A 24,981-nucleotide genomic window follows, 5' to 3' on the forward strand; every position below is an offset into this window, starting at 1 on the left:
CAAACTTCTTGGTTGATCACTAGAGTTGAAGAGTTATTGATCCATAACAGTCTTGTTATTCAACATGTGGTCCCTGGATAGAGTAATATCTTTAAGATGGCTTAAAAATCCCTTGGGGGTTTGTCAAATGCAAATTCTGATTCAGGAGGTCCCAGGCCCTGCTTTCTAAGATTCCCAGGTGATGGTGATGGCCCACCGTTCACACTTTGAGTAGCAAGGGTCTAGGGCAATGGTTCTCAAATTTGGCTGCACATTAGAAGCACCTGGGGGCTTAAAACAATTCAGATACTCAGGCCTTGCCCTAGACCGATTAAATCAAGAGTTTCTTGGGATGGGAACCAGACATGGTAATTGACTCTGAAGATGATTCGAACATGCTGCTAATCTGGTAGAGAACTTTCTAGAGTAGTAGTTTTCAAAATGTTAGTCCCTGCATTGGCAGCAATAAACACCACCTGGTAAGTTGTTAAAAAGGCATGTGTTTGAGCCCCACCATAGACTGTGTGCTTCCCTGGCGGCTCAGCAGGAAAGAATCATCTGTCAGTGCAGGAGACGCAGGTTCGATCCCTGAGGGGGGAAGATCCCCTGGTGAAGGGAATGGTCACCCACTCCAGTATTCTCTTCTGGGATATCCCACAGATAAAGGAGCCTAGCGGGCTACAGCCCATGGGGTCACAAAGAGTCGGACATGACTGAGAGACTAAAAACACACACATACACATAGACCAGCTGAATCAAACTCCAGGTGATCCTGAAGCATACTAAACCTGGAGAAACTGTTCTAAGAGGATGCGGGACTGTCAGGCCAGGTGACTGGGATTCCTTGAGACTCCATCTCCGTGCCCCTGTCCACTGGTTCAACGGTTCAGTGTGGCCGGGGCGGGGACTCTGACAGGTGGCCCTTCCCTGGCAGACCCACAGGCAGAGGTCAGCAGAGGTCGTCACTTTCAAGCAAGGCTGATCTACACAGATCCAGGGTAAGTCTGGGAAGACAGTTGTGTGGCCTGGGGTTATCTGCCTTCAGAAAGAACCTCCCAGGTGTGCACACTCTTTCACGTGAGGGAGGGGAAGAGTACCCCTGGGATGAGGGGGAGACTGGGGTCCAGAGACACACAGAGCCCCGAGTGGTGACGGGGGAGCCCCGTGGAGAGAGATTTCAGCCAAGACCCAATGAGCTGGAGAGAGGCCCAAGGAGACACTGTGAGCTGGAGAGGCCTGGCTCCCCGTGGGGCTGCTCCTCCAGGGTGGCTGAGGATGGCTGATCTCACAGGTCAGCAAGTAGCTCTGAAGCTAGCTCCCAGCGCAGAGCAGGCGGCCCCTGGAGGCACAGCACTCTCCTTACCTGGCAGGTGCTTTCATAGTGCTGGGTGCCCCCCAGGGCAGGGCGCCTGTCTGCCCTGCACAAGCAGGGCTTGGCGCACCAGGGTGGGAGCGGGAAGTCCTCAGCCAACACTGGAGTAACAACAGTGCCCCTGTGACGGGGCCCTGAGGCTGAGCCCGGTGCTGAGTGCTTCCTGAGCATCTCTGTGTCCCCATGGGTGCGCCTGGCGATGTGAGTGGGGAGGCCTGCAGGGTGGAGACCAACCGTCCAAATGCCACAAGCACCCAGGTGGCCTGTGCTGGAAGCTGGGGCCTCAGAATGAGCACGGTTCTCGAAGGGGCCTGGAGATGGACAGGGCGCCCCTCGCCCCGGAACCGCACGAGGAGGAGGTGACAGGCCCAGGGTGGACCTGGGTTCTGCGGAGCCCAAGCTCTGCTCACCAGACCCCAGAGCGCTGACTCCTCAGCCACCCAGGTGGCTGACAAACGCTCACTCGCCAAGACTGGATCCTGATAACGTGCTTTTAATTACGTCCATTCCAAAGGCACCTCCTTTCCCAGTTAAAGACGACGCATGGTGAGGCCTGGCTGTGTGTCTGCAGAGGGGGCGGCGAGCCCCACACGGGGGCCAGCTCCTCCCAGGCCTCACTGGCCATCACGCCACAGCGGCTGGCCTGGGGCGCTGCTCCCTGCTGGCAGCCCCAGGCCCTCTGGACCCCGACCTCCTTGGGGGGGCCCCCCTCAGGTGGACGTGATGCCGCTCTTCTCGCCCTTGACCTTGAGGAACTCGGCCATGCTGGAGAAGTACTTCTGGTTGGCCTCCGCCACCTTCTTCTCTGCTGCTTGTGGGTTCACAATCTCCAGGCCCTGGGCAGGGGAGGGACATGGGGCGGGGTGGGGAGACGGCCTGGTCTCTAACAGCCTCCCAGTGAGGGAATTGTGGCGTGTCAGGGGCCCACAGCCCTTCCTGATGGGCCTGGGGTTCTGGGCAAGCATGCGGAGGGCATGCCAGCCCCCAGGTCTCCCCTACCCTGGGAGATCCTCTGTGGTTCTGGGGGTGAGGCGAGCCAGGAGGACCTAGATCCCTGAATTTGTAACAAGTTCCCCAGGCGATTTTAAATACACCACCGTGTGAGAAAGGCTGATCCCGTTCAGTTCCTGAATGAGGACACCGAGTCCAAGAAGTAAGAGGTTTGCTCGCAGCCCCAGCTAGGACTTAACGACCTGCTCTGGGGGTCTGATGCGTGGCCGGCATTGATTCAAGTGTCTCACACCCGGGGATTCACATCTCGCTGAGGCTGCCTCTGGAGGCTCCGTCTCCCTAGTCCTTTCATCCCCAGCACTCTCCACCTCCCGACACACTATGTATCTTACTTGTCTGACCCCTGAGATAAACTCCTAGAGGGCAGAACTCCCTGGTGTGTGTCTGTCCACCTCAGCGCCTGCGACAGTGCCCCCGGAATTCAGCAGGCATCCCTCGGGTGGGAGCGGCTGGGCCTGCTCGGGGCCACAGAGACTCAGTGGTCCCTGCAAACCTCGCCGTGTGCTGGGAATCCAGATTCAACCTCGGGGGCTTCTTGGAGCCCCCCGCCCAAACCAATGGCAGCCCCAAAGTGGGGCACGTAAGGAAGCAGCAGCCCAGGATGGGGGAACATGGCCTTCCCCGGGCCTGCTGCCCCCAGAGAGCCGGTACCTGGAGTGGGGTGAAGGCCACGCTGGAGGCGGTTCCCGATGAGCGGTCGCGGATGGTGGACTTCCCACCGTACACCACGCTCTGCTTCTGCAGGGTCCGCTGCGGGGAGGGCAGGGCGCTCAGGGCGCTCAGGGCTGTGGCCTGGGTCTGCACACCCGTGCCTGACCCCGTACCCCAGGCCCCGCCCCCATCCCCGGGACCCAGCCCGCACCTGCAACGTCTTGGAAATCCTGGCTTTGGTGGCCTCGTTCACCTGCGTCTGCCGCACCCGCCCGCTGCCTGACTTGCCCAGGTGGCCCAGGCTGAAACCCAGGTCCTCCTGGTAGGCGTCCTCCTCGATCTGGTGGAGGGGAGACGTCCAGGTGTCAGCCGCCCCTCAGTCAGCCCAGGGCTCCAATCCACCCGGGACTGCCTGGGCCCCGAGTGCAGGGAGCCTTGCTGGGGCCCCGGTGAGGAGCATGGGTCCTGTTACTACTGCTTGAGCTGAGGGGGAATGTGTGTGTGTCTGTGCCGTGTGAAGAACCGAAACAGTTTTCACTGATGACACGCGAGCTAGTTCTGGCAGGACCAGCGGGGTGATGCTTAGGTAGCAAAGGCTTGGCAGGGGTGGTGCCTGGGAAGCCCTGGACAGCAGGGTGGTGGGGTGGGGAAGGTGGGGGGTGAGCCTGGGGGCCTGTGCGGTCACGGAGATCCCTCTGGGGCTGGAAGAGAGTGGAGGCCAGGGGACCAGGGAAGAGGCTGAGGTGTTGCCATGGCCACAGTAGTGGAGGGGATGCAGGGGCGCGAGGTAGGGGGGTGTGACCTCTCCGAAGCTCATGCGGTTGGCCTGCTTCCGGATCTCTGTCAGCCCCAGCCGCTCCTTCATCTTGCGGTACCTGGGGCGGAGCAGGGGGGTCAGCCGGGAAGGGGAGCCTCAGCCCTTCCCGCCCCGCCTGGTCCCCGGGCCCCACCTGCGGCCGCCTCTCTTCTTGCGCTGCCCATCAAGGGGCGCAGGCAGTGGCTTCACCTGCTTCACGGGAGGTGGCTCCTGCCACTTGTCAAACTTGCGCTCAATCTCGTCCTTCAGCTCGTAGCCCACCTGTGGAGTGTGGGCTGGGGTCCGGCAGCAGCTCCCATAGGCCTGGCCTGACCCCGCCCCAGCTCCTCTCAAGTCAGTAAGGGGGATGCCCTGGAGACCGCCACACCTGAGAATCCCTCTGGGCTCTTCCTTCAGGAAGGACCCCAGTTGGCCCCCATCAGCTCCTCTGAGGAGCCAGGCTCTCCCCAGGGCGCACAGGCTCAACGTGACCCACCCTGTCCCACCAGCTCCCCCTCCCCGGGGCTCGCTGGGCTCCAGCCTGGCACTGACCATCCGACTGCTTCAGACCCCATCCCCCAGTGTCCATGGGACTCGCCTGCTCTCTGCTCGCAGGTCCATATTAAACCCTCACCTCCTCAGAGCAGCCCTCCCGCCTTCCAGGTTCATCAGTCTAAGCTCCCTCGGCACCTCCATGACCTCCTCTCCCCACCGTCTCTACTCAGCACCCTGGACGCCCTGCATATTGACCAGCGTGTGTCTCCCCATCACCGCCCGCCCACAGCCAGAGTGGAGAAGCCACAGGGTAGGACTTTCGTCTGGCAGGGTCACTGCCGTATCCCGTGGTCAGAGAGGCCCAAACACTGTGCCAGGCTGGGTGCCTGGAAAACCATACTGCACAGGATGGACACGTCTCCTGTCACAGAACAGGCCTGCCCAGGAAGATAGGCTGACGGGATAAATACCAGCATAGGGGCAGAGCTGGCAGAGGAGACAGACCTGGTGCGGCAAAGAAGTCCCTCCCCCACCCCAGGGTGTCCAGAGAGACACTCCGCTGCGGCAAAGAAGTTCCTCCCCTGCCCCAGGGTGTCCAGACAGACCCCGGTGCAGCAGAGAAGTTCCTCCCCCACCCCAAGGTGTCCAGTCACCCCGATGCAGCAGAGACGTTCCTCCCCCGCCCTAGGGTGTCTACTACCAACTGGTTCCTGTGAGCTCATCACTACCTGACAAGCGGAGCTCTGCAGGTGTGACTGGGTTGGGGATCTCGAAATGGGGAATGAGAGCTTAGTGGTGTGTTTGGGATCCCAGTGGGATCACCGGGGCCTTAAAGGGTCAGAGAAGAAGTGCAGGCAGGGGCAGAGCAGGGAGAGCATGCAGATGCTGTGCTGGCTCTGAAGATGGACGCAGGGGCCCCGAGCAGGGGGTGCTGTGGCCCTAGGAAGCTGGAAACGGCCGGGAACGGCCCTCCCGAGCTCAAGCCTCCGGAGGAGCAAACTCGGCCAGCACCGCAGCTTCAGCTCGGGGAACCCCCGTGGGCTTCTGACCTACAGGACTCTAAGACCGCAACCCCGTGTCCCTTTGGGCCACTGCACTTGAGGCCATCGTCATGGCAGTGTGGGGGAGGGGACGCCGCTCTGGGTGGGGCCTGACGACACCCCTGCCCCCCAACCCCGTGAGTCCCCGTGCAGGGGGGTCTTCTGATGACTGCGCTCCTCGATGGACGACAGACAGGCCACAGATAGACCACAGACAAGCCACGAGGACGCTGATGCCGCCCTCACCTTCCCCTCCGTGCTCTCGTGGAAGCTGTCCACGCGAGCTGCCAGAGTACACTTGGCGGCCACCAGCCGGGCGGCTTTCCGCCGCAGATCCTGGGGCAACAGACAAGGAAGCAGGTCAGAGCGAGGCAGGAGCCTCAGAGCCCACGCTTCCCAGAACTGCCACCTTGCCGCCCTCTCTGCGCGGCAGCCTCCACCTCCACTGCGGCTGTGGGCCTGCACTGATGCGTCACAGTAACCAGTGATCATCACTGGGGTCTTTTTCCACCTCCTCTCCCGTCTGCAGACGAACCAGGTCCAGTTCGCGCACGTACAGACGGGGAGACTGAGGCTCGGAGCTCAGGCTCTGTGCCCAGCAGGTGGGTGGCACTGGCGGAACCCCAGGCCAGCCCATCGCTCCGGCCTCCTTGCACCCGCTTGTGCGGCCCGCCCTCTGGCTCCCGACGCCTGCCGCCAGCAGTGACCCGGGGACCTAGGGGGCGCTCACCGGGGGCAGGGACTGCACGATGTCACTGTGGTAGATGTAGCCGGTGTGGGGCAGCACCGAGGTGGACGAGAAGCCCGACAGTGTCTTGCGCTGTGCCCCAAGCAGCATGATGTTGCAGGCGGGCATCTTGGAGAGGTTGGTCAGGCCGCCGGCCACCCCTGGGGCAGGAGGGGGGCAGGCATCAGTGGGATGGCAGGGGGGTCCGCCGAGCACTGCACCTTCACAAGAGTTTCCGGCCGCAGCCCGGAGGGGGCCCCGCCAGGGAGCGTCAACGTGTCCCATCTTGGGGGGATTCAGAGGGGCTCCGAAAGGCGAAGCAACGTGCCGGAGGCTGCACAGTGAGCCCCTGGCGCACAAGGAACCTGACCCGTGTCTGGGAAGCCACGTGGCCTGCAGGTGCGGGCAACACCCCCGCTGGTCTCCAGGGTGGAAACCAAGGCGCGTGACATGGTTTGCCCAAAGATGTGAGGTCAGAGGTGGTGGGGAGTGGGGGAAGCAGGAGTTCATCCTTTCCGCAATCCTGCACACGCCTGCCTCACGGACAGAACTGTGTCCCCCACAAATTCACTCACTGAAGTCCTAAGCCCCCAACATTTTAGAATCTGGAAACAGGGCCTTTACAGGGGTGAGCCAGGTGAGACGATGTCCCAGGCTGGACCCCCAACCACGAGGACAGGTGCCCTGATGGGAGGAGGAGACCGGGACACGGGGTGACCAGGAGAGGACACGCGAGCAGGGGCCGTCCACCCCCGAGGTGAGGCCGCGGAAGCACCCCACCCCCCGACACCCAGTGCCAGTCTATCCCGAGGACAGATCTCGCCGTCGAAGCCCCGCCTGCGGTGACTGACACGCTGCTTTATCACACATGTGCCCTGAAGTGTTCCTTGGCTGAAAGGACCAGGTGCCTGGGGGAGGCGGTGGGGGGCGCTCTGCAGCCGCAGAGAGCCCCGAGGAGGAACGGACGCACTCTATTCCTATCACGCTGCCAGGACCAGCACCCCCATCTTGCGGGGAACCCTGGGGCGCAGAGAGCTGACCCATCACCAGGCAGCCCCGGGTCCCCGGCCCCCCCACTGGCCATGCCCCACCGCCCCTGCAGCTGCCGGGCCCCAGCTCTGCCGGCCGCCACGCTGGTCTGCGATCTCCGGAGAGACGAGCGGGTGGGGGTGGTGGCCGCGTGCTGGGCCCCAGGACGTGTAGAACACCCCCCGATTCCCAAGAAAGGGACAGGCCTCCCCGAAGTCACGGGTGCAGGGCCCGGCCTCACCCATGATCTTGGCGGCGGTGGAGGCCCCGATGATGATGGAGAGGTTGGGGGCGATGAAGGACATACGCGACTCCACGTACTCGTAGATGCGGTGCTTGGAGGCGTTGAGCTCCAGCGCCATGTCGCAGGCCTCCTCCAGCCGCTCCAGCTCCTCCTCCGACAGCTGCTGCCTGCGGGGTGGGGGTGCAGCTGGGGCAGACCGCATGACCCTGACCTCCGGGGGTCCTGTCCCAAGTGCTGAGGGGCCCCACCCTCCCCACCAGCCCCGAGGCCTGGAAGCGAAGCAGCCCGTGGCGGCACATCCCTGCCGCTTTCCCTTCTCTGCCCGGGGGAGGCAAGCTGGCCCAGGCCAGGCTGCAGCTGGGCTCTTTGCAGGTGTTCCCTCTTTCTGAAACGCTCCCTTCAACTCCCTGGACCCTGCAGGCCTGGCCTTGCCGACCAGCCAGGCCCCTGTCCAGCTGCTCCCCAGGAGCACCGTCACCAGCTGCCGTCGACCCTGCCCATTCACGGCTTGTCCGGTCAGAGCCCTGCTGTGGGGTGATACGCCTCTGCCCTTCTCTCAGGCCCGCCACAGACACTGAGGGGCAGGGGGAGACCCCGCGTGCCCCTCGTTAGGGGATGCCACTTCTAATTACAGGCCTGCCCTCTGCCGCACCCCTCAGGACCACAGGCTCCGGGGGGAGGCTGGCTTCCCACTGCCGGGGACCCCGGGCCCAGAGCCCGGCTTGCAGGAGGTGCTTGGCGAACACGTGGCAGTGCAGGGACCAGTCCTCCTGACCCCGATACCCGTGCCGCGGGGGCCCCACGACCAACAGCCGTCAGACGGGCCTGCTGGGTACGCACCCCTGGGTGGTGGAGGCAGTGACGCTGACGACCATGATGGTGGCGTTGGTCAGGATCTGCTGCAGGTTCTCATTGTTCTTGCATTTGTCCAGGCTGTTGCCCAGCTCCTGGGGGAGGAGGGGGTAAGGGGGGGAGGCCCGGGGATTCAGGAGGCTCTAGAACCTCTCCTGCAGGGACAGTGGCCGCCCCCGTCTACCCCTAGTTCCCACAACCCCGCGGCTCAAAGCATCCGCACTGTCTGCCCCGGATGGGCTCACCCGGAAGCAGACAGTCCACCTGCGGAGGACTGGCTGCCGCCACAGGCCTGCTGCCCGTGTCCACTCCGAGTGCGGTCTGACCGCGTCTCCTCCCCACCCCCATCTGCTCCACTCTCGCGGGAGCCTGGGTGCTGGGTGGTGTCCCACCTTCACGTGCCTGACCCTCCCGTAGGGACCTTCCCCTCAGACCCAGAGCCTCGGGGGCCAGATTGACTTCATGACGTCTTACACCTGCCTCCTCCCTCTCCCTGAACGCTCCAGGGCCTGTTGCCATCTTGGGGTCTTGGCTTCCCCCAATCTCTGCTCCCTGTTCCCATCCTGCCTCTGGCCTAGAGCTGAGTGACCCCCCAGCTCAGACCCAGAGGGTCCAAGAGCAGGGCGCTCTCAACAGGCGTGGTGGCTGGGGGCCCCTCCTCTGCACTCACCTTGACGGTGCGGATGTAATCCAGGGCGTTGGGGACCAGGGACTCCAACTCGGGGAATCGCTTTGAGTACTTATCCCGGATGAACTTATGGATGATGTCTGGGGGCACAGGGCGGGCAGGAGCCTGATGAGGGGCAGGCAAATGCCGCTGGCTCCCCCAGCACCCATCTGCCCTTCGTCCTGCAGTGAGGGAGCCCCTCATGGCAGCTGGGTTCACAGACACACAGCACAAAGGCTGCCCCTACTGCTGGCTGCGGCTGTGTAGATCAGTTCTGGTCCATAAGGCGTGAGAGCAAGTCACACGGGCAACTTCCAGGTCACTCTTTTAAAGGAAAAAATGTGCCCTCCTCCTCTTCTCTCCTGATTTTTTTTTGCTGATGGGGATGTAGAGGTGATGGCTGGAGGTAGGTAGTCACTTTGTACCATGAAACAGGTGACAGATCAGTAAGACTCAGACAGCCTGGGCTCCTCATCCAGACTTTCCCATGAGAGGAAAATAAACTTCCTTCTCGTGTCACCATTCTGTTCAGTAGCTGAACCTATGTTTGAGCTAATACAGGGGCTTAGGGGCAAGACCCTGGGCAAGGCCAGCAGGGACGGTGGCCTGGGATCCTGCCCGCCCCTCAAATGGGGACGGGAGAGGCTGTGGGGGACACCAGGCAGGGCTGTTTCTGCTTGCCCTCCCAGTGCTCACTCAGCTCATTCTCGATCTTCACTGGTTGCCCTTCCCGGTACTCACTGAGCTCATTCTCGATCTCTACTGTTAGGTTGTTGGCATCTACGATGACCCGATACTCAGGGGCCGCCTCCACCGGTCCCATCACTGTGGGGACGAGAAATAGCTTGGTATGGGTGTGTGTCTAAGCACCCACCCCTTCCCAGGTCCCAGCTGGGTGAGGCCAGGGATGTGGCTGGAGCGGGGCACAGAGGGGCTGAAGAAGAAACTAGGGAACAGGTTTGCATGTCTGCAAACCTCCCGTCTTTCCATCCCGGCCAGTCTAGATTTGACCTTATCTCTCCCTGGAACTAAACCCTCTCGGGGCTCCCTGAGGACTAGAAGCCATACTCCCCAGAATAATGTCTGAGGGCTCCTGAAAGGCTGGAAGCTCGAGGGCGGGGAGAACCAGCGCTGTGTCTGTTCCCTAAGCTGCACCCTGGGGTGCCTGGCCCACGGCTCCCTCTCCTGGTACAGCTCTTCCTCCAGTCTGTTCCTGTCTCTTCACGCTCTGATCACGACAGTGGCGACAGTATTGTCACGAGTGGAAGGGGAGAAGGCACCTTCTGAAGCTTTGGCCTGCTTGCTGATGTACTCCTCAATCTTCATCATGATCTCGGCAAACTGTGCGGGGAGGAGAGCAGAGTCAGAGCCCAGGTCCCACCAGGAAAAGGGGGCTGCTGCCCGCATCGGCATGCCTGGGACCTCCGCTCACCATCTTGCTGTCCCACAGCTTGGCGATGCTCTTGACTGAGTCCCCGGAAAGATCCAGCTGGGTCTCCTCCTGCACATCCTCGATGGCTGGCTCCTCCTCCTCCTCCCCATAGCTTCCTCCCTCCTCCTCTTCTGCCGCCTCCTCGAGGTCGGCCAGGAGCTCATCAGCCAGAGACATCCTGAGGCCTGTAGGGAGGAAGGGCAGGGCTCCCCCTTACTATGGGGAGTGGGGCTCCCCCGGCCAGAAGGCCCTGGTCCTTCTTGATCAACCCCAATTGCACGCAGGCACCGCAGGGACAAGGTACGTTCATTTGCTTTGCTCTCCGGCTCCTAACGGTGCCTGGCACATCACAGATGCTCAACAAACACCTGCTGAGTGCGAAGCCACCTCCCAGAACCAGGTGGTCTCCAGTCACAGCTCACCCTTCCCAGCCTCACTTCACTGGACAAGACACCGCACAGCCTCACACCAATGTCTCTAAGACTTATTAGGAAAAAGCACACCCCCTCCTCTTAATGAGATACGACCTCTTCTTACATCCTCCTTTTCTTCCACCCATTGCAGAGGCCCCACCCCACCAATAGCTGGGCCCCAAATGGGTGATAGATATCCTGAAATAATGGTCTCCTCAGATGTCAGGACAGCCAGGCAGGGCCTAAAATGTCCAGAGCCTGAAGGCCAATCACCTCAGGCCTGGAGCAGCACCTCATCCAGCCGGGGGAGCTGTACAGACTGTTTTTGTAAAGCCCACGCAAAGCACCATTCTACAAGGTACAATCCCCTCACTCTGTCCTCCCCAGTGCTTTTTTTTTTTTTTAAATAAGAAATTGCTCCTTCCTCCCATTCTTTTTCAGTAAGACATATGTATCATATACATGCCACTATACAAAAAATAGGTAACCAACAAAGACATGCTGTATAGCACAGGGGACTCTACTGAGTATCTTCCAATAATCTAGAAGGGAAAAGAGGGACTGACAGTGGTTGAGACTCCGAGCAGACACTGCAGGGGGAGTGGGTGTGATCCCTGGTCAGGGAACCAAGACCCCACATGCCCTGCAGCTTGGCCAATAAAACAGAAACACAACACTGTCAATCAACTATACTCCAAAAAAAAAAAAAAAAAATAAAGTTTCAAAAAAGCTTCAGGGAGTTCCCCAGCGGTCCAGTGGTGAGCACTTGGTGCTTACGCTGCCATTGGCCCGGATCTGTCTGTTTCCTGTATCTCCACCACCTAACAAAACATCTAGCATATGGTAGGTATTCAAGATATACTGGGCAAAGGAATGAATAAGTGACTTAAATCCTTATGCTAACCACGTCTGGTTTTCTTTCTCCAGTCTCTGATTATTTTTTTCATTCCTAACGCAGGGACACAAACAATATTTCTTGCAGCGTGGATCTTCCCTGACTCCAAGACTGAATCCTATTCTGTTGCTATACAATTTATGAACCAGTTTGTTTACTTCAACACTTGAAATTCTCTAAACTTCTAACAATTTGTTTGATGTCCACCTTCCCTATTAAGCTAAGAGTTCCATGAAAACAGAGACCGTGTCCATTTTCAGCGCCCAGCTTAGCACCTGGCACGGAGTAGGTGCCACGACCTCGCCTGACACCAGCCCACCTTCCTAGCCTCAGCCTCTGCCCCTATCCCCTATACCCCACGAGTCCTCACATTTCTTTCTCTTACCCACTTCTTCCCCTCGCTTTAGGTCTTCATACCCTCCCTTTTTTACCAGCTCAACACCTCCTTATCTTCAGTTCTCGTCTTCTATTCCAGCTCCAGAGTAGATAGCTTGCTTGGTAATACACACAGCACACGCCCTGTGTGTACCCTAAGGCGCATCACACATTACTTATTCAAGTAATGATTTGATTAAACCTGTTTCTCCAAGCACCACCATGCAAAGCACTAAGACACCCAGGAACGGTTTTCCTGCTCCCGCTAAAACCCCAGAGATGTAACCCTGAAGGCGCTCTGAGACCCTTGGGTAGTCGGTCTACGAATGCCCGCCTTTCTCTTTGGATACTTCCTCCCCCCAGGCCCAGGGACTTCCCTGGTGGCTCAGATGGTAAAGCATCTGCCTACAATGCGGGAGACCTGGGTTAGATCCCTGGGTTGGGAAGATCCTCTGGAGAAGGAAATGGCAACCCACTCCAGTACCCCTGCCTGGAAAATCCCATGGACGGAGGAGTGTGGTAGACTACAGTCCATGGGGTCGCAAAGAGTCGGACACTACTGAGCGACTTTCATTTTCACTCCCTCCCCTCCCGCCCCGGCCCGGGAATCCGACCTCTAGCCCTTCCCCCGTCTCCATCACGCTCACCTCTTCCCTCCTCACACCACGGTCTCTAGGAAGATAGCTTCCAAACAGCGCTCGACGCTCACTGATGACGTCTCACCCTCGCGCCCTCGTCGAGGCAAAGCTGCGCTTTGATTGGCCACCGCCCCGCGTCTTTCCTGAAGCGTTTGGAACAACTTTATTAGCACCTGAAGCTAGGCGGAGAAGGGGTGAGCAGGCCGAAAGGAGAGGCGCCTTATCCAGCTCGCGGCCCGCTGTGAACTGAGCCCGATAAACAGACTCGCCGCAGCCTCGCGACAGGGTGTCAGGATAAGAATAAAGGGCAACTGAGACGAACGGTGGAGGCGTTCAATGAGAAAGCAAGGCTTAATTTAAGCCGGGAGTCGGGGTGGAGGTGGAAGGGTTACGGAGCGGAACCGGAAATAGGAAACTACCGCTCCCAGAAGGCGTGGCGGCAGAGTCCCGGATGTTGGAGCCGCGTAGCCTGACGGGACGGGTAGTTTTGCGAACCACTTAACCTACGGAGATTGCCGAGGTTGGAAGTTCTGGGGCCTGGGGCTCCCCGAGCAGGAGAGATGGAACTGGAGCAGAGAGAGGGGTGAGTGATTTTGAGGAAAACTTCGAATCTCAAAAGACATTGTAGCTGCCTGATAGCAGTCTGCGCTGAGGACTGACGCGGGGGTGCAGTTCCTTAGCTTAGGGTCAGGGGTCCGTACTCGAGCAGGATGCATCCTGAGGCAGAAGGCTGCGGGTCTGGCGGAGGCCGGGACCCCTGGGTCTGGGTGAAGGGTTGGGGCTTGAGCTGTCCAGTGAAGAGATCTGGATTCTGGGAAGGGGTGGGCTGGGAGCCTGGACTTCTGAATCCTGGGAAGGGGTGGGCTAGGGGCCTGGACTCCTTCCAAGGCCTCAACGAGGAGGGATTAGGAGACGGGGCGTCGGGGTCCCTGAGCCCCCCCGACCTTACAGGACCATGGCCGCCGTGGGCTTCGAGGAGTTCTCGGCGCCGCCAGGCTCGGAGTTGGCGCTGCCTCCGCTCTTCGGTGGTCACATCCTGGAGAGCGAGCTTGAGACCGAAGTGGAGTTTGTGTCCGGGGGTCTGGGCGGCTCCGGGCTCCGGGAGCGAGATGAAGAGGAAGAGGCAGCCCGGGGCCGTCGGCGGCGCCAGAGGGAACTAAATCGCAGGAAGTACCAGGCGCTGGGTCGGCGCTGCCGGGAGATCGAGCAGGTAGGTGAGTGTGGATCCCCCTCTTTGGGGCTCCTCTGGCCTGAGTTAGTAATCCTTCCCAGTGTCTGCCTGTCTAGGTACCCAGCTTTCCTTGCCCAGGTGAATGAACCTTCCGTCTACTCATTCATTCATTATTTAGCACCTAGAGTGTGTCCCGCACCCTGCAAGGCACCTTGGAGGGCTGTCTCCTCTAGGAGCTTCATTTGACAGCACAAAGCAGCTCACTGCTAACCCACTGATCTGACTTTTCAGATCTCACACCCCTGACATCATTTACTCAGGTCCTGTCCGTTCTGCCTCTCCGATATCTCTCAGCTCCTCCTCCATCCCCACAGCCTTTGCCAAGACTCAGGTTCTTTCCGCTGAATCACTGCGTTAGCCTCCTTGGTGAGAATGAGTATGGAGTAGGAAGCCGGGCCCAGATCTTGAAAGGCCACGAACATGATAGCAAGAAGTTTGGATTTTTTCTTCTTTGAGAGTAAAGGGAGCGATCAAAAGGTTTCAGATAGGAAGGAACAGGGTCAGGTCCGGGTGTTTGAAAGACTGTCTGTCTTTGGTTGGACTCATTTGCTAGGGCTGCTGTATCAAGAACCACAGACGGGTGGCTCAGTAACAGAAATGTACTGTCACAGGGTCTGGAGACTAGAAGTCCGGGATTGAGGTGTCAGGAGTGTTGGTTCACCCTGAGAGCTGTGAGCGAGAATCTGCTATCTGTTCTGGGCACCCTCCCTGGCTTCCAGTGGCTTGCTGGGGATCTTTCACGTTCCTTGGCTTGTCGATCTCGGCTTTCAGAATCACATGGCGTTCTTCCTGTGCTCTGTGTGTGTGTGACTGTCCCGCCATACTGGATTAGGACCCACTCTATAATAGCCTCATTTAGCCTGATTACCTTTGTGAAGAGCTTGTGTCCAAATAAGGCCACATTCTGAGGTCCTGGGAATTAGGACTCCAACACACCACTTTTTGGGGACAAAGAGTCGGACACGACTTAGCAATTAAACAACAAAAATCCAGCCTATGACAGTGGTGTTGGGTGAGTTCTGGAAGAGGGGGGCAGCTAGTGTAGTGGCCCAGGCAGGAGAGGAGGAGGCCTGCACTCGGGTAGGAGCAGAGGAGAAGAGGAGGCAGGGATGACAGAGAACTAACAGGGGAGTGAGGTTTGAGCCGAGGCTTAGGGTAAGCAGGAGCACGGCAAGCTGGAGAAGTACGTTAGGAACTTCACATAGCACAGGGTTTGCTCAGGACTGGAGAGGCACTTGGTTTGATGGGGATGTTGGGGGAGGGGATTTGAAGGCCAGGCTGAAGGCAGCAGGACCAGTGGACGTGCTTGGAGCAGGGTCAGCTCTGGATATTAAATTACATACATTCCTCTGAAGTGCATGAAGGTTGAACCTATGCATACCCTGTGGCCACCAGTCCCAGTCCTTCATAAATACGCAGAAGACACACAAGACAAATGCGCCCCACCAGCAGTTACCAGACATTCCTAGAAGTACTCTTTGTAACATGGTTTTATGTATGTGTATAGATAGGAAGTTGGTAATGTAAGTATGAGTGAGTGAGTGAAAGTCGCTCAGTCATGTCCTACTCTTTGCGACCCCATGGACTATACAGTCCATGGAATTCTCCAGGCCAGAATACTGGAGTGGGTTGCCTTTCCCTTCTTCAGGGGATCTTCCCAACCCAGGGATCCAACCCAGGTCTCCCACATTGCAGGCGGATTCTTTACCAGCTGAGCCACCAGGGAAGCCCTAATACAAGTATTCAGTTCAGTTCAGTTCAGTCCCTCAGTCGTGTCCGCCTCTTTGCGACCCCACAAACTGCCGCATGCCAGGCCTCCCTGTCCATCACCAACTCTTGGAGTTTATTCAAACTCATGTCCATTGAGTCGATGATGCCATCTAGCCATCTCATCCTCCGTCATCCCCTTCTCTTCCTGCCCCCAATCCCTCCCAGCATCAGAATCTTTTGCAATGAGTCAACTCTTCGCATGAGGTGGCCAAAGTACTGGAGTTTCAGCTTCAGCATCAGTCCTTCCAAAGAACACCCAGGACTGATCTCCTTTAGAATGGACTGGTTGGCTCTCCTTGCAGTCCAAGGGACTCTCAGAAGTCTTCTCCAACACCACAGTTCAAAAGCATCAATTCTTCAGCACTCAGCTTTCTTCACAGTCCAACTCTCACATCCATACATGACCACTGGAAAAACCATAGCCTTGATTAGACAGACCTTTGTTGGCAAAGTAATGCCTCTGCGTTTTAATATGCTATCTAGGTTGGTCATAATGTTCCTTCCAAGGAGTAAGCATCTTTTAATTTCATGGCTGCAGTCACCATCTGCAGTGATTCTGGGGCCCCAAAAAATAAAGTCTGACACTGTTTCCCCATCTATTCCCCATGAAGTGATGGGACCAGATGCCATGATCTTAGTTTTCTGAATGTTGACCTTTAAGCCAACTTTTTCACTCTCCTCTTTCACTTTCATCAAGAGGCTTTTTAGTTTCTCTTCACTTTCTGCCATAAGGGTGGTGTCATCTGCGTATCTGAGGTTATTGATATTTCTCCCAGCAATCTTGATTCCAGCTTGTGCTTCTTCCAGCCCAGCATTTCTCATGATGTACTCTGTATATAAGTTAAATAAGCAGGGTGTCAATATGCAGCCTTGACGTACTCCTTTTCCTATTTGGAACCAGTCTGTTGTTCCATGTCCAGTTCTAATTGTTGCTTCCTGACCTGCATATAGGTTTCTCAAGAGGCAGGTCAGATGGTCTGGTATTCCCATCTCTTTCAGAATTTTCCAGTTTATTGTGATCCACACAGTCAAAGGCTTTGGCATAGTCAATAAAGCAGAAATAGATGTTTTTCTGGAACTCTCTTGCTTTTTTGATGATCCAGCGAATGTTAGCAATTTGATCTCTGGTTCCTCTGCCTTTTCTAAAGCCAGCCTTAACATCTGGAAGTTCACGGTTAATGTATTGCTGAAGCCTGGCTTGGAGAATTTTGAGCATTACTTTACTAGCGTGTGAGATGATTGCAACTGTGCAGTAGTTTGAGCATTCTTTGGCACTGCCTTTCTTTGGGATTGGAATGAAAACTGACCTCTTCCAGTCCTGTGGCCACTGCTGAGCTTTCCAAATTTGCTGGCATGCACTGGAGAAGGAAATGGCAACCCACTCCAGTATTCTTGCCTAGAGAATCCCAGGGATGGGGGAGCCTGGTGGGCTGCTGTCTATGGGGTTGCACAGAGTCGGACACAACTGAAGCGACTTAGCAGCAGCAGCTGGCATATTGAGTGCAGCACTTTCACAGCATCATCTTCCAGGATTTGAAATAGCTCAACTGGAATTCCATCACCTCCACTAGCTTTGTTCGTAGTGATGCTAAGGCCCACTTGACTTCACATTCCAGGATGTCTGGCATGATACCTAATATAAGTACACATAATATATATAAACCAGATCCATTTATTTTTATTATTGTTGTTGTTTAGTTGCTCAGTCGTGTCCAAGTCTCTGTGACCTCATGGGCTGTAGCCCGCCAGGCTCTGTCCATGGGATTCTCTAGGCAGAATACTGGAGTGGGTTGCTGTGCCCTCCTCCAGGAGATCTTCCCAACCCGGGGATCGAACCCACGTCTCCTGCTTTGGCAGGCAGGTTCTTGACTGCTGGGCCACCTGGGAATATTTCTGACCAGGAGGCTTTCGGCTCCGCTCCATCCTTCAGCTCCCCTCAACCTCTCTTCTCTCCACGACCACGTGACTCTTTTCTCTCCCAGTGATTTCAAGGCTCCTTGTGTCCTTCTGTTCAGTCTTTCAGTGCAAGGGTGGCGCTGGCAGAGTGAGCACTCTCCCGAGAACACCCACTCTATGCCAGGCTGGGAACCTTCAGCCCATGGCCCCCTGCCCTGCCCCCAAGCAGCAGCAGGTATCCCGAGCCCTGTTTAACAGCTGGATGCTGGGTTCCAGAGAGACTCACCATTTGCTCAAACGGAGCTGCACTTGAGCCTCTGCTCTTAGCCCAACCCCAACCAGGAGTAAGTTACGTTATTACTCTTTGACCAGTGCAGAAACTTGAGACTCAGAGAGGTTAAGTAACTTACCCAAGGCCACACAGCTGAGAAGGGCAGCTTGGTATTCGAACCTAGGTCCTTCTGACCCAGGAGCAGTCCAGTCCACGCATCTCCCGTGACGGCCCTACCTAAAGCAGCCACCTCCTGCCCTAATCTCCAGCCTGTCTCCTGGTTTGGAGTCCTTGAAACACTATCACTCTGTGAACAAGTCCTCTGGTTGGCAGGGTTTAGGGAGCACCCCCCTGCCAGGCTCTGCTCCAGGCCCTGGGGACAGGGGCACAGACCTCAGCCCATTGGAGCTTCTGTGCTGGCGGCGGAGACACTGAGGACACTGAGTAGAGACAGAGGCTGGAAGGCGGCGGAAAAGCGGAGCTGAGTGGGGCGGACCTGGGGCTCTGGCGTGGGAAGTGGGGGAGGCCTGAGCAGGGGGCCTTTGATGCAGGTGTTTTTCTTTTTTTTTGGCCACATTGTGAGGCACGTGGGATCTTAGTTCCCTGAGCAGGGATCGAACCTGTGCCCCCTGCCATGGAAGTGCAGAGTCTAACCTCTGGACCTTCAGGGAGGTCCCTGAGCACAGTCTGAAGGAAGTGAGCCTCATAGACACCTGGGGAGGAGTGCGCTGAGTGCCCCCAGGCCTGGCCCGTGCCAGGGAACTCGAGTGTGAGCGGAGTGCACCAGGCAGTGGAACAGGAGAGGCAGTGAGCAGGGAAGCGGCACACACACAGGCCCTGGAGGCCCTGGCCAGTCTCCCTGGTGCCCAGGGGCCCCACTCACCGTGCTGATCTCAGAGCCCGGCTGATGCGTGCTTTCTCCATCTCCCCGCAGGTGAACGAGCGGGTCCTGAACAGGCTCCACCAGGTGCAGAGAATAACTCGGAGACTCCAGCAGGAACGGAGGTAACACCCTTGGGGCCTGCGTCTCACGTCTCAGCCTCTGTCCCCACCATCTCCGGTCGGGCCTGGGCAGCAAGCTGAGTCCCAGGCCTGGGGCGGCGGGTGTGCCCCCAATGAATGGGGTGGGCGGAGTGCAGGAGACCAGCCCGAGGGTCACAGACCCAGCCTTGAGCCCTGGTCCGCTGGGTGCCTCCAGGCCAGCCACACCCTTGTCTGAGCACTAGGCCACCATCAAGGGAGGGTAATGCCCGGATCACAGGCTGCTGAGGAGACATCAAGGCAGGGCAATGCCAGGATCATAGGGCTGCTGAGAACTGAATGGGAGCCCTCCGGGCATGAACTCTTCGAATTAATTCACGTGAAGTGAAAAACGCAGCTCCTCGGTGGCCCTTGCCACTCTCATGCTTAGTGGTAACCGACCAAGTTCATTAAGAAGTGAAATTAAAAATTCACTCCCTCAGGCACACGAGCCTCATTTCACATGCCGGGTAACCATTTGGTTCTGATTTTCAGCGCAACTAAATAAAAATAAGCAGAATCGACCATTTCCGCGCGTCAGTCACTCACTCTCAACGCATGCCAGGTGCCCGAAGAGAGGACAGGTGGCAGAGGCTTCTGTAGCCGACAGCCTCAAGAGCAGCTGGCATGTGCTGAGAGGAGAGGTGCATGGAAGAGGCTCCGCCCAGGCGCTGGCTTATGGGGACCATCTGGTCAGAGCTCAGAAGAGACAGAAAACCAAAAAGCTTGTGGGAGCAGAGAGCAGGAAGAGAAGGCAGGGTCATGAGTGAGGGCCCTGGGCCCGCCTCCCAGCTACCAATGAAAATGACAATGTATGTTTGCCCAGTTACTGAGCCGACACCCCACCGGGCCTGTGGCACCATCGTGAGCTACCGTGCCACTGTCTGCAGGCCGCTCTGGTGCGGGGGTCACACCCCGGGGTTCCAGAGCAGGAGCTGAGGTGCAGAGGTCCCCCTGTCCTGCCCCGAGTCCACTGGGCACCGGGTGTCTCAGATCTTCAGGGTCAGAGCTGCACTGCATCCCCTTCCCGCCTGCCGGGCGGAAGGTAAAGCAGCTCCCCTGATGGCTTCTCTGCAGGTTCCTCATGAGAGTGCTGGACTCCTACGGCGATGACTACCGCTCCAGCCAGTTCACCATCGTGCTGGAGGTGAGCTGGGGTTGCGGGCAGGTAGGCGGGCCTGGAGCCCGGGACATGGCCTTCACCTGCCCCCTCTCCCGTCTGCCAGGATGAGGGCAGCCAGGGCACAGATGCCCCCACCCCCGGCAATGCAGAGAACGAGCCTCCAGAGAAAGAGGGGCTGTCCCCACCTCGGAGGACGCCCGCACCCCCGGAGCCAGGCAGCCCGGCCCCCGGTGAGGGGCCCAGTGGGAGGAAGAGGCGGCGAGCACCCCGCGACACCCGGCGAGTCGGGGCTGCGCTGACCCCGGAACTGGCCCCGGTGAGGGGGGCTGGGGGGAAGGGAGAGGGGTGCAGGGGGAGCGGGGGGCACAGGGGAAGCAGGGAAAGGCCAGGCTGGGACGGCTGGGGAGAGAGGGCCTTGCAAGGAGGAGGAAAGGGGTCAGGCTGGCCTGGGAAGGAGAAAGAGCTGGAAAATGCCAGACGGGGGTGGAGAAGGAAGACGTGGAGGAGGTTCTGGGGAGAAGGACAGATACCCGGGCGGGCTGGCAGCAGAGCAGGGAGAGGGGGTGGGGGCAGCTCTGGGGAGCATGTACGGGGACACGTGTACGGGCCCACCTCATGTGGGCCGTCGGGCCAGGGCCTCCTCACGCCCCACTCTCATCTCCCCCAGATCAAGGTTGAGGAAGACTTTGGCTTTGAAGCGGATGAGGCCCTCGACTCAAGCTGGGTTTCTCGGGGGCCAGACAAACTGCTGCCCTACCCCACCCTAGCCAGCCCCCCCTTTGACTAACTCGCTCCCCCCCAATAAACCAGCCCCCACTCTCGCCTTGGCTGCTGCCCACACACACTCAGGCTCGGGGTGGTTTTCACGCATTTATTGGGGCCATTGGGGCGGGGGCTGCTCCCTGTCAACAGAGGCGTTCACAGTCTCTTCAGCCACTCCAGGCTTGGGCCCTGGGGGTCCTGGGGGTGGCTGGGCACGTCGGGCATGTTCCCGTCGTCTCGGAGGGGCACTGTGGACAGGAGGGGGCCGCTGAGACCAGCAGATCACCAGGGCCCCCAGAGAAGGGTTGGCCTGTCAGCTTACATTCAGACAGGGAGATAGGACCCCAGGAGAGAGATGAGAAAGTAAGGGTCAGAGAGGGCTTCCCTGGGGGCTCAGGGGCAAAGAATCTGTCTGCAGTGCAGGAGACGGGGTTTGATCCCTGGGTCAGGGAGATGCCCTGGAGGAGAAAATGGCAGCCCACTCCAACATTCTTGCCTGGGAAATCCCATGGACAGAGGGGCCTGGCAGGCTATGGTCCGTGGAGTCACAAGAGTCAGACAAGACTTAACGACTCAAGTACCACCACCAAGGGTCAGAGAGTAAGAGATGTAGGGAAGCAGGGAGATAGAGACCTAGAGACGTGAAAAACCAGAATGATGGACACAGAAAGGAGCCCCAGAGAAAGACCCAACAGACATGAGGAAGCAGGACAGGCCTGGAGAGGCGGACACCCAGAAAGTCAGCAGTTGGGAAAGCAACAGAGGCTGGGAACCCAGACAAGGACATAAATCTGAAAGCACCACAGCAACTCACAAAGTGCAAAACCAGACAGGAGGGAGCTCCCCGGTGGCCCAGGGGCTAAGACGCGGTGCTCCCAAGGCAGGGGGCCAGGTGCGACCCTGTCAGGGAACTAGATCCCACGTTGCTGCAGTGAAGCTGACCATCTCGGGTACCGCAACTAAAACCCGGAGCAGCCAGATACATTTTAAAAAAGAAGTGAACTCGATGGCACGTGGATTCCATCTACTGAGGACGAAAGGACAGAGTCCAGCGTGCACTGCAGAATCTTGGAGCCCTGTGGAGGACGCGCCTGCCCATTACTGCCCCCCCCCCCCACCCGCCCCGCACAGCCAGGCCTCACTCACCTGGGTAGTTGTAGGGTGTGGCCCGGTTGATCATGAGCGAGTACTTGGTGTAGGGGCTGAGTGTGGGCAGGATTACAGCTGTGGAGAGATAACAGGCATGAGGCCTGGGGGAAGGAGGAGACCCCCGCAGACAGAAGCTGAGCTTTGGCCAAATGGGGGTCAGGTCCGTGGAGGGGAGGGGAGCAGGGGTTCACCTCCAGGAGGCCGCTTGGCACCCTGGGAGCCCCATACGTCAGCGGAAGGGTGTATAACAGTTTTCAGAGGTTGGGTGAAAGCCAAGTACTCACAGACACGTGGGACCTGGAGGCCATGGGAGGGAAGAAGGGGGTGGTCATGGAAGGAGCGCATGAGTCATGGAGCATATTGGGAGGTATGGGTCAGGGGGTGTCTTGGGAATCTTCCAGAGGCATCATGAACTGTTACAAACTAAGGAAGAGGGGGAGGTTCAAAGAACAATCATTGAGAAACCACAGTCCCTCTGGGGTGGGAGCTGGGAGTCACAGGGAGGTAGGGCAGGGCATATAAAGGAGTGTTCCAGGCCAGCACTGTCAGACAGGAATGTAAGAACCAGCGATGCAATTTACATGGGCAGGGAGGCCTGGCATGCCGCAGTCCATGGGGTCGCAAAAAGACACGACTGAGCAACTGAACTGAATAGCCACAGTAAAATTAAAAGGCACAAATTTAAAAAATGAACCAGGTATATGCAAAATATTACTTCAATATATCAACGTGAAAAAAAAAATGGGTATATACTTTTTGTTATAGGAAGTCTTTGAAATCCAGCACGTACTTTACACGAGCGTTACACGGCCCATCTCAATTCATACCAGCCCCGTTGCAAGAGCTCTAGGGCTGATGTGGGCCGTGGCTGCCAGGCCCGACAACTGTGGTCCCAAACCTCCCCCAGTGTGGGGCCTGCCCACCAGCGCTACTGACAAGGCCTGGGAACTTCTTAGTGCAACTGCCCTAGCCCCTCCCAGACCTACTGAATCAGAGCCTGTGTTTTAACGAGAGCCCCACTCCCACCCCTGAAAGTCTGAGCAGTCCAGCTCCAGGGCTGAGGTTCTCCATCCGGGAGACACGTTAGAGTCACCAGAGAATTTTCAGGAGATACCAGATTCCCGAGCTCCACCTCCACCCACCGCCAACTCAATTCAGAGTCTGGTGGGGGGGTGAGGCGATTATTATTTTTTTTTTTTTTTTGAAGCAAGGAATACAATTTTATTTGCAAAACTAGGCGTCCTAGAAGATGGCAGGCTAGTGCCCCAGCGTATCATCTTATCTGGGTCTGAATGCCAGTTTCTTTTAGACAGAGAAGAGTAGGAGGTGAGGAAAGTGAAAGTGAAAGTGACCTCGCGAACCCATGGACTGTAGCCTACCAGGCTCCTCTGTCCATGGGATTTTCCAGGCAAGGGTACTGGAGTGGGCTGCCATTTCCTTCTCCACACTTATTATTTTTTTTTAAGGGGTTAGGTATTTATAATGGGTACCTAGGATTGACAACTTCTTTCAAGGGATTACAGAATTCTTGGGTGGGTGCGGATGGGGTGCGGAGCGATGGGGTGGTGGAGGGGTCAGAATATTAGGGGTTGGGGTATTGGCACACTAGCGGGTACACGAAATGTTGAGGGCGAGGGTCGGTGCTCGGGGTACAGGATGGAATGATGGGCGGACACGGGATGTTGAGGGCGAGGGTCGGGGCTCGGGGTACAGGATGGAATGATGGGGTGTGAGGGACACGGGATGTGGAGGGCGAGGGTCGCGGCTCGGGGTACAGGATGGAATGACGGGGTGTGAGGGACACGGGATGTGGAGGGCGAGGGTCGCGGCTCGGGGTACAGGATGGAATGATGGGCGGACACGGGATGTTGAGGGCGAGGGTCGGGGCTGGGGATACAGGATGGAATGACGGAGTGTGAGGGACACGGGATGTGGAGGGCGAGGGTCGCGGCTCGGGGTACTGGATGGAATGATGGGCGGGGAGCGATGAGACCTCTACAGGATGGAAGGTAAAGCTGGGACGCCAGTTGGGGGTCATGCACGTTCGCACCAGGGACACTCACGCACCGAGGCCCGCAATGGCGAAGGATGCCACTAGCACCGGTTCCTTGGCCCAGACATTCTTGAGGAAGGCTGCGACTCCTGTAAGGATGGGTGAGGAGGGTCACCCTCGCACTTGATGTCCCCGGTGACCTCTATTCCTCTTCCGTCAACACCGCCCCGGAGGAGCCCCGTCGTAACCTCCGCACCCCTCTCCGGCCCGGACCCCACTGGCTCCATAGGGGCTCCGCGTTGCCCTAACCCCTGCACCACCCGGGGCTCCTAGAACCAGCTTCACGCGCCGGCAGAACCCGAACTTACTCTCAGCCATCTTGGTCTCGGCGGCGGCGAGGGCGCGGGGCACTCTGGGAGTTGTGGTCCCTGGGCACGGGCCCCGCAGCCTGAGTCCGCGCTTGCGCAGTGGCGCCGAACGGCTATCCGAGGCGGTGGCGGCGCGGAGCACTCTGGGAGTTGTAGTCCCGACCCGCAAGCCTCCACCGGCTGAGTCAGCGCGTGCGCAGTATTGCAGAACAGCGGTCGGTGCTGAAGGCTGTAGAAAAGGAGGCGGCGCTGTGGGTTTAAACGCAAGCCTGTCTTCGGCGCACCTGCCAAGGTTCGCTTTTCTCAGAACGTCGTTCCGGAGGAGTAACTTCCAGTCCTGCTGCAGCCCAGCTAAAGCGGAGTGCATCAGTCCTCATCTATAGTTTACTTCTGAGAGTCCATTTTATAGATGGGCAAACGGAGTCTGCGAGAGGACAAATGATCAATCTATCAGTTGAGGTCTTAGCTCAAAATCAGTTCGTCCTGCAAGCCCTCTCATTCCTGAAGGGTTAGGGACCTTCTGTGGACTCTCACAGTGCCCCGTGTGATCTCCATCCTGTGAAAAAGTAGTGAAACTGTTAGTGGCTCAGTCATATTCAACTCTTTGCGACCCCATGGACTGTTGTAGCCCCCAGGCTCCTCTGTCCATGGAATTCTCCAGGCAAGAGTACTGGAGCAGGTTGCCATTCCCTTCTCCAGGGGATCTTCCCGACCCAAGGATGGAACCCAGGTCTCCTGCATCTCAGGCAGATTCTTTGCCGTCTGAGCCACCACGGAAGCCC

At 58.0% G+C, this 24,981-nt stretch overlaps 3 protein-coding genes across 4 annotated transcripts; 1 reads left to right on the forward strand and 2 right to left on the reverse strand.

Annotated features, from left to right (window-relative positions):
* Positions 1-1,828: 1,828 nt before the first annotated feature.
* On the reverse strand, positions 1,829-12,760 carry PRPF31 (pre-mRNA processing factor 31). Its single transcript, XM_070387228.1, has 14 exons — positions 12,626-12,760; positions 10,296-10,480; positions 10,144-10,204; positions 9,605-9,688; positions 8,867-8,964; positions 8,185-8,291; positions 7,342-7,511; positions 6,075-6,232; positions 5,591-5,680; positions 3,964-4,091; positions 3,816-3,888; positions 3,225-3,353; positions 3,014-3,112; positions 1,829-2,187 (listed from the first exon to the last, which is right to left on the reverse strand). Exons 2-14 carry the CDS (start codon positions 10,470-10,472, stop codon positions 2,062-2,064), a joined length of 1,500 nt encoding a protein of 499 aa, XP_070243329.1. The 5' UTR covers positions 10,473-10,480; positions 12,626-12,760; the 3' UTR covers positions 1,829-2,061.
* Positions 12,761-13,059: 299 nt separating this feature from the next.
* On the forward strand, positions 13,060-20,769 carry TFPT (TCF3 fusion partner). The gene is made up of 6 exons (XM_070387230.1): positions 13,060-13,199; positions 13,568-13,826; positions 18,719-18,789; positions 19,882-19,951; positions 20,031-20,243; positions 20,595-20,769. The coding sequence occupies exons 1-6, from the start codon at positions 13,177-13,179 to the stop codon at positions 20,712-20,714; spliced, it is 756 nt and encodes a 251-aa protein (XP_070243331.1). The 5' UTR covers positions 13,060-13,176; the 3' UTR covers positions 20,715-20,769.
* Positions 20,770-20,784: 15 nt separating this feature from the next.
* NDUFA3 (NADH:ubiquinone oxidoreductase subunit A3) lies at positions 20,785-24,581 on the reverse strand. Of its 2 annotated transcripts, none has more exons than XM_070387232.1 (4): positions 24,200-24,581; positions 23,906-23,980; positions 21,836-21,913; positions 20,785-20,937 (listed from the first exon to the last, which is right to left on the reverse strand). In XM_070387232.1, exons 1-4 carry the CDS (start codon positions 24,564-24,566, stop codon positions 20,846-20,848), a joined length of 612 nt encoding a protein of 203 aa, XP_070243333.1. In that variant the 5' UTR covers positions 24,567-24,581; the 3' UTR covers positions 20,785-20,845. The 2 variants fall into 2 exon arrangements, with proteins under 2 accessions (XP_070243333.1, XP_070243332.1); XM_070387231.1 differs by having other exon boundaries at positions 20,785-20,957.
* Positions 24,582-24,981: the final 400 nt, after the last annotated feature.

This window comes from Bos mutus, chromosome 18 (genome assembly GCF_027580195.1).
Source record: "Bos mutus isolate GX-2022 chromosome 18, NWIPB_WYAK_1.1, whole genome shotgun sequence".
Lineage (NCBI taxonomy): Eukaryota > Metazoa > Chordata > Mammalia > Artiodactyla > Bovidae > Bos > Bos mutus.